The 8,511-nt window shown below is 37.0% G+C and overlaps 1 protein-coding gene across 1 annotated transcript; it reads right to left on the reverse strand.

The window, feature by feature from the left end:
- Positions 1-371: 371 nt before the first annotated feature.
- nme6 (NME/NM23 nucleoside diphosphate kinase 6) lies at positions 372-3,829 on the reverse strand. The gene is made up of 6 exons (XM_015015879.1): positions 3,557-3,829; positions 3,367-3,479; positions 2,289-2,391; positions 1,983-2,022; positions 1,734-1,894; positions 372-871 (listed from the first exon to the last, which is right to left on the reverse strand). Exons 2-6 carry the CDS (start codon positions 3,457-3,459, stop codon positions 720-722), a joined length of 549 nt encoding a protein of 182 aa, XP_014871365.1. The 5' UTR covers positions 3,460-3,479; positions 3,557-3,829; the 3' UTR covers positions 372-719.
- Between the last annotated feature and the right edge of the window lie 4,682 nt (positions 3,830-8,511).

Raw genomic sequence — 8,511 nt, forward strand, 5'->3', positions numbered from 1 at the left:
TCAGGAAGCGCCAGCTAATCCATGTGTTCAATTTAAAGTAACGTCGAAATTTATCCCTTATCCTAACTTGAGTTTATTATAAGGTGTCTGCACACACCCTCTTGATTTTTTGAGTTCTGTTTTATTAGTGCACATCGCCTGCATCCTCAAATGCCTGGGAATTTTTTTCTGGCAACTTTGTTTCTGGAACTAGAAGTGAGACCCATTTCTCTTTGAAGACATATGAATGTATGCTTTTGCCATAAGTTGTCTTTTTCTGCTATGTTTACAGTTAAAAATGCTACTAAAATAAAAGAGTGCTTTTTAAAAGGAATATGTCTATGATGTGGTTGATTCTATTAGTCTTTTTAAAGAGGCTTTTACACATCTGAAATGTCACAGTCATAAAAATGTGGTTTATTTGGTTTGTGCAAAGTTAAATAATTCAAACCTTGAATCTTTCGTACTGCAAATCAAGTAAAAACAACAGGTCAGGAAGTTACATCTTAAAACAATCTTCACAACTTAAGCAAAGAATAATCATTAAAAAATTGTTATTAAATGCCCCTCCCTGCTGACTTAAAATTACCAGTGACGTGATCCTAGCAACCCTTTTTTTTTAATTACAACTTGGCACTTTCATAAATCAGGCATACTCTTCATATGTGGCTTATAAACCAGAGTCTGTCATCTCATCCAATCAAGTTTAAGCTGTGGAGCAGGGCTGAGCTGCTCCAGGGTCAGCTTGGTGTTAAAGGTTTGTGAATCTGATCTTGTTGATCATATTGGATCCGTCCTGATCTGAACAACGGCTCCTCCTTCTTAAGCCACTGCTCCACGTTGAAATCTGGGAAGAAGAAACTGATTTCTCTCTGAGCTGACTCTGGGGAATCTGAAAAACAAAAGAAAATTACAAATATATATATATATATATATATATATATATATATATATATATATATATATATATATATATTCTAATAATTTGAAACGTTTAGATTTTTAAAAATGTCTGAGTGAACTAAACAAGTTTTTAGAATTGCAATAATTCAAACTTGTACCTGAAGAATATATTAAGGTGATTTTAGGCTTAATAAAGCGCTGTATTACCAGGTTCTTTCTCAATCCTTTTAAGCTATAAAGTAGTTTAAACAAAAAAAAAACTGTGGAAAAAAAAAATAGCTTCTCGTTGTTTCACACAGAAGTCTGTCTCAGGCTGCACATTTCTTTTAACCTGAGTATGCCACTTTAAATAACTGTACAGTATTAATTTTCTTATTTCGAAAATTTCTCCTTAGTGTACAGCTTTTTATTTGTATTTTTGTATTCTTTGCCTCTATGTGAATATGCATGCTCCAACTTCAAATTCAAAAACACTTTATTGATCCCAGAGGGAAATTAAATGCTGTTTTAACATCTTACCTCTGTGACACCCAAATTTCCCCGCTGAGACAATAAAAGATATTTCTATTCTATTTGATTCCTTATGAATAAAAATGATTCTAGTAATCCTTACTGATCTAAAACCAAAACAGTAAGGTCCAATCTAATGTAAGACAGTGACAAAAATGGTTGTCTTTTTATGCAGTGTATATACTGTATTTTTGGTTGTATCTAAATCTATGACAACTGGACCTGAGAAATTTCGCTCAACTGACGGGAGACATGGTAACTCTTCATTTCTTGACTTCCAGGATCTAACACTTGCAATATTTTAATCATTCAGAATGATGAGTGCCCAGAATATTTCTGACCGGAGCCATGAGTCGTGTTTCTGGTGTCTGTGAGGCCAAAGCGAGCCCTGATGCAGGCAGGGGATGTGTATCTGGCTTGAAAGACTTTGGTTGGTCCCATCAGGTCCCTCCAGTGACGTACGGCATCCTCTCGAGCTAAAACGTAAGCTCTCATTGGACCACTGGGGGTAAATTCATAAAAACATAGCTAATCATTAGGTGATCCATAAAAATAATAAAAAAATACTATTTTCACAAGCCTAGACTTACCTTGACATGAATTCGACAAGTCTTTGATAGAAGAATCGCTCTGGGAATGAAACATAGGATGTAAATACATTTATCTTTTATGAATTTGAAATGTAAAAAAGTGGATCTTTCTTCATTTGTCAAATATAGAAAGATTCACATAGGTGCACACAGACCATGTAATGTATCTACTAGTATAAAAAGTAGTATAAAAAGTAATGTATCTACTAGTATAAAAAACTGATTTATTTTTAATAGTATGGAGAAACTAAAATAGAAATGTACTCTATTATGTAAAGACATAATATTGTTAAATATTGTCCACACCTGAATGTTCAGCGTAAAACCTCTCCGAATCCTGCCTTTTCCACACCAGGTCTTTGCATCTGACAATTACAAAGTTGTTATCCAGAATTGTCTGGTGAATAGCCTGAAAGAAAATCATGCAAGAAACGTTTAAATTTTGCCTGTACTGCTAAATGTTCTGGATAAATGTAAGCACATGCTGCTGTTCGTACGCCACCTTGCAAAAGCACACATTCCCGTTAAACCTTATAGCCCTTTTCACATTATAGTCACAAACATTACTGTAATCTACACCCAAAACCCAGTGTGATATAATTATAATGGTGAAAAGGTGATAGAAAAAACAGAAAAAATGTGCTATTGATCTGTATGAGTCAACACTTGGTAGAGCCTCTCTTTGCTGAAGTTACAGCTGCAAGTCTTATAAGGCTTGTTGTTGTTGCTTTCATACCTACTGATGGAAATTACTTTCTCATTTATATTTCTAGAATAGCTCAAGATCAATCAGACTTGATTGAGAGAGAGAGAGAGAGAGAGAGAGAGAGAGAGAGAGAGAGAGAGAGAGAGAAGAAAACACATTTTCAGCATAGCAGATTCTCTACTGCATTTAGGTTTGGGATTGGACTGGGACAGTTCTATACTTAAAAATACTTTGATCTAAACCATTTTATTGTAGCTCTGGCTGCATGTTTAGTGACATTATCCTGATAAGTTGACTCAATTAAGGGAAGTGGTTGCTGTGGATTTTACTTAGGGGTATCAGAGTAAGGGGGTATATGTAGACACGATGCATGGAAAGCCATGCATCGTTTCCTTTCTCACTGTAGAATTGTGTACTTTGTCCTGTTGATCTAGCCCCCCCAAAATGCAGTGAGCTGAATAGTGTTGTTTCCAAGGCATTGTCTTATCCTTGACATTTAGCCTATTTTCAGAGAAGATATACCACAGACAAAAGAACCATCACGTTCATTTTGACACACCTCAAAAACTGTAATCCAACTGGACTACAAGTGAAAGACAGCTAAGACCCTGTTTAATCAAAGTACAACAGTTTCTGAATGAGCTAAAAGTAAAATGCGAAAAAATGAAAGTAGCTTACCTCTGCTATTACAGGATGAGCGATAGCATCGGGCTTGATGACCGCCAGGGTGAGCTGTAGCGCTTTGGTCAGGCGGCCAGTAGCCTGTAACATGGTCACGGTTACCAGGACACCTATTGGAAATAATATATTTACTAGAATAAGATGTTATTTCCGAAAACATATGTTTAAAGTTTTTGGTAATACCTACCTTTTATGTCAATTGTCCATCAAAATCGATCAACTTTTAACGTTTTTAACGGCTGCCATTGTCGCCGTTTACTCAGAGCAATTTCCCAGTCATAAGAGAAAACAGTAAACATAAGTTGTCGGCTTAATTGACAACTATGAGTTGTACATATGACAAAACCTCTACATAAACTGGTACTAAAATATGACTAAATGTTAAATGCAACTCCATCCCTGTTAGTCCCGCTTACAAAAACAATCCCCTGAAACGGAACACTGCAAAGAAGTGTTCCGGCCTCAATAAAAGAAAAATGCTAAAGCTTTATTGACAGACTTTACGTCTATCGATGACATAAAAAAACAACTCGATATAAAGAAAAAAAACAGTAAAATGAAAAATGTATATACATAACAAAAATATATAAACAAAATCTACAATTTAAAGGGATTAGTCATACATAAAAACTACTACTATATCTATATTAGGCATTATGATAATATACATCATTATTATTTATGCTGCAAAAAAAAAACAGCAGCATAAAAAGCAGAACCAACATACTGCTACAGCTTTCTGTTACCATCTATCAAAAATATTGAACTGCTGATAAGATTATATTCTTTATTTTATTGCACATGATTTATATTTTTATATGTTTATAGTTTTAGGTGAGTTTTAACCATCCATTAATTGTAGTTATTTTTCATGTTATAGTTCTTCCATGAAAACTATTATATTGTTTTATGCTATTTGTTACAATGAAATACTAATGAATTGATTTAATTACATTTTATTTAGATGAGAAATTGGTATTGGCCCAGCCTGATAAAACAATTGCATCCAAAAATAAATGAATTTTCAGGAGTCAAATGTCTGATGTGGTACAAAGTTCTCTGCTCCTTCTGACTTTTTTTTTTTGTCAATAATAAATTTCTTTTTTAGCATTTAAGCAGCTGAAAGTCTAAAGGGGACCAGTGAGACACATTAACAACACGCAGGAACTGGAGATGCAGAGATTTTTGTCTGTGGTAGATCAGACAGTGTGAGTTACAGACACATTCTAGAAATGCAAAATGGCCACACCCTGAAAAGCAGAGAGTGTGCAGTGTTTATGTGTGTGCAGAAAGAAGAAATGGGGAGGGAGGGGAGTTGTGTCCAGCATAGGTTTCTCCCACCTGCCCGTGTCATGTGTCATGTGTCTTTGGGGTGAATCCACAGCTGCCACCTCCACGAGGCTAATAGGGAGGCAAAGAGACAAGACTGTGGGGTGAAAGAGTTCACTTTTTTGTAAATATGCTTGAATGTATTAAAAGCTCTTGTTAGTTTAATATGTCAATCTTATTTTTTTTAAAGAATACTAAGAGTAACAATGATGAATATGACTCAATGATCATTGTTCTTTATGAGTAAAGTATGGTAAGAACTGTAGATGAAAAAAACTGATTAGATAGAAAATATGGACATCACAAAAATCCAGCAACTCAAAGACAAAACTGCTAGTGTAACCATTTGGTGAAATACATCTATAATTTTTGAAGAAAGAAAATAGCTACATCCTTTTCTTGATCATAAATAATAAAAAAATAAAAAAATTAGATAAAGAAAAAAAAAGAACAGACTTAACAGCATCTTTGTTTTAATGAGGCATGCACCATGCAAGACCTTATGTTTCAGATATACAATTTCCAGATCCCCTTTCTACAATTTTTTAAAATCATTTTACTAATATTTATTACTAGTAATTTTATTGTTGAGCAATACATCCAACTTTGCATTTCTTATTACAAAACAAAGCATTTATTTTCTCGTCAAACGGCTGCTGGAGATAGGCACTGGCCCTCCACTGCGACCCTGCATGGATAAGCAGGTGTGGACTAGGATGGACTGATGGATATTCTTACTAATTCTTTCAACTTGACAGTTTGGGGCAGCATAGACACAAGTGACCTAAAGCTATTACATTCTATTTGTGTTATTTGTTCTACAGCCCTAATCTACATTTTAAAACTTTTCTTATTTACTTTTTTTGCATACGTTAAAGAAGAACAATTTCAAATAAAGAAAGGTAACAGATGTTTAAAAACATAGTAATTTGAACCAAAACTGACAAGATACTATTAATGAAAAGCTACTGTCTTGTTGGGACGGCAGCTCATATGAAAAGAGAGTCGACTGGTGGCTCCAGCTGACTCGTGCTTCACACATCATCCGTTGATTCAACTCTGCTGTCTGACCACAATAAAGCTCATCTCTGTTTTACCTCTGTGTTACTGCTGCTGCTGCTGCTGCTCGTGCTGCTGCTGCTGGCTCTTGCAGTTGTCGTTCCTGTTTAATCGGCGTTGGGGCAACTGGCTGAGTCACAACCCCCACCGGCACTTGGATGTTAACTTTTTGTTCATTCTTTCAACATGATCCACAGAAAATGGTCATGTAAATACATTGCACATAAAGTCTGGAGAGGTAAAATAAAACATGTAGTTGGCTAATTTACAGACATAATTATGTATACAAGTTTGTGTACACGTTCCTCTCTGACCTTTGACATCAACAAGGAATTATTTTTTGCTTCATAACTGCTGCTTACTGCATTTGTTCTCCCTTTTTTTGGACCATCAGGTGCAAATATAGGAGATGGTTTTGCATAAAAATCCCAGACTTTAAACCACTTACAATACCTGTCAGACCATTTTTGATGTTGAACTTCCTAAATGTTGACATTTAGATTCCTAATTGTATTGAATTTGTGCTATGTGGCTGACTGAGTCATTATTTGCATTAGCAACAATTAAACCAATGTATCTAATAAAAAATGAGTGTACATTTACACTACAACAATACAATGGACCCTGATATGACAGACATAAATAAAATGAAGTTATGATTCAAAAATATTTTGCTTTATAAGTTTTAAATTTGCTGTGTTGTGCAATGTACCGACACTGATTATGATTACTTTTGTTCTAGTGTGACCTGTAAACAGTATTGTACACCGCTGCAGCTCACCTGTCACCCCGTGACCTTTACAGCAGAGTCATTAAGGACGTCATGGACCTTGGTGTGACGGTCAGAGGCCTTTGAAGCCTTTTTAGCTGTTCAGTCAGTGAGAAAAGTCAGGAATGTGTTTCCTGTTTTAACACTTTCAGAGGTTTTAGTGACAGGCTAAATCTTGGTCAGGCTACCTCATTGAAAACACCCCTTAATCCCATGTAATTGGACATTTGTTTCTTATGCCTTAACTTGTTACTTTATTACGACAACATTGACTATTTTCTGTTTTATTCTCTAAAATACCAGAATTGCCACAAAACATTATACATGTCTGTCTGGTAACATTGTTTCCACAAAGTAAATCAGGTATTATGATCAAATAGTTACTCAGTACTTCAGCAGCATTTTTACAAAAATATTGCTATACTCTCACTTAAGAATTGTTTGGAGGCTGCTTACGTTATTCTACTACTTGGGTAAAAATATATTAAAGTAAAACTACTTTTACTTGAGTATAGTTTATCTGCCCATTCAGTGGTCTGTCTATGTTCCGCCCTGTATCTCTCGCATAAAACCTTACAACAATTTCTCTCTGTCCCCCCCTGCATGAGTCTTGTGACGTAGACGTTTTTCACCTCTCCGTCACCTGTTCTTTCTATCCGCATAAATGCTGCTGACCTTCGACCTTTCTGCCTCGCCACGCGGGACTGCTCTGGATTCGACAGCTGTGTCAACCTCAAGCCGGGCAACTGGTGCGCCAAGGGAAGGACAAGAGAGTGGCATTAATGGCAAACCACGTAATGAGTCAGCAACAATTGCTGTCTTATCTTTGTCAGGATCGGCCGTCTCGCTTTTGCTTTTTCCTTACGCTCCGACATGCTTTTATCCGGCGAAACTCTACTAAGCCCTCGTTTTCTTCTTACTTCTGGAAGTGCTCCATTTGTGCCACGTTATTCTCCTATTGAAAGTGATTCCTTTCTCCTACATGTGGAGTTTCCTGTTAGAAAACAGGGTTAATCCCAAGTATGCATGGTGTCAGCTGCCAGTTTATTTATACCAGTGTAAATGAACTAACCGCTCCATTACCAATGAGTTTCACTCCTACCTGCCGTCCTCAGGGACATTATTTCCTCATGCCAAGAAGAGTTTGTTGTGACCTCCCCAGAAGCGATGGGACGTTGGCAGAGGGGCAGACGGGCATGACAGAAGGGGAACAAAGTGATTAGCAAATGGGGGCCCCGGTATGTGAGCACAGGTTAAAAATAACCCCTCTGCCCAATTTGAAGTGAGAATGAAGGGCTGTAATGTCTGTGTCCCAAGTTGGTTTAATTGTTTCGTGGGGAAATGATCAGTTCAATAAATAATAATACATCTGGGAGCATAGATGAGAAGAAAGAAAAACAAAGAATAGTCTAATAGTTCTTTAACATGATGGATAACACATGATGAGGGGAAACAGATGCTTAAATACAAGGCCAGTGAGCCCACATTAAAACCAATCAGCTGTCCCCAATAAGATCAACAAGAGGACTGTCTTTGCCGATACCACTCAACAACAGAAGCCATCTGATATTCCCAGCACCCAGATAATAAAAGCGGTGAGGACTCTGCACACAGTTGGCATCGGTGGATATGTTGCATTTGTGGACGTTTCCCTGGCCCTGTGCCACGGAAATATCGAACAACTGTCAGAATTAGACAACATCCTGTGGCATAAAAAAAAAATAACAGGGAGCTACAAAGATGAGGTGAAGCTTCTATTTGTGGACAGCGAGTGCCTTGAAAATAGCGAGAGCGTTGGGTTTCAATATAAGCCCCCCTCGCTGAGCCCGAGCTTTCTGTGAATGAGGTCCGGGTTCCTGTCGCACCCAACCCTGCTGCTGATTTTAGAACACAGGTGTTGACCTTAGTGGAGTGGCTTGTGCTTGCTGCAGAGGAAAATGAACCCCTACACTCAGCCCGTTTGCCTCTACAGGCTTGGTTATCAT

The sequence above is a fragment of the Poecilia latipinna genome, unplaced genomic scaffold, assembly GCF_001443285.1.
Source record: "Poecilia latipinna isolate Pla-1442-1.1 unplaced genomic scaffold, P_latipinna-1.0 Scaffold1963, whole genome shotgun sequence".
NCBI classification, from domain to species: Eukaryota; Metazoa; Chordata; class Actinopteri; order Cyprinodontiformes; family Poeciliidae; genus Poecilia; species Poecilia latipinna.

Excerpts from the sequence above, each read along its gene's own strand:
- nme6 (XM_015015879.1), bottom strand. The coding sequence starts at position 3,459 with ATGTTACAGGCTACTGGCCGCCTGACCAAAGCGCTACAGCTCACCCTG. Across the intron at positions 2,023-2,288 it reads GTTTTACGCTGAACATTCAG|AGCGATTCTTCTATCAAAGA; the intron begins GTGTGGACAATA and ends TTTCATTCCCAG. Across the intron at positions 872-1,733 it reads AAACACGACTCATGGCTCCG|ATTCCCCAGAGTCAGCTCAG; the intron begins GTCAGAAATATT and ends TTTGTTTTTCAG.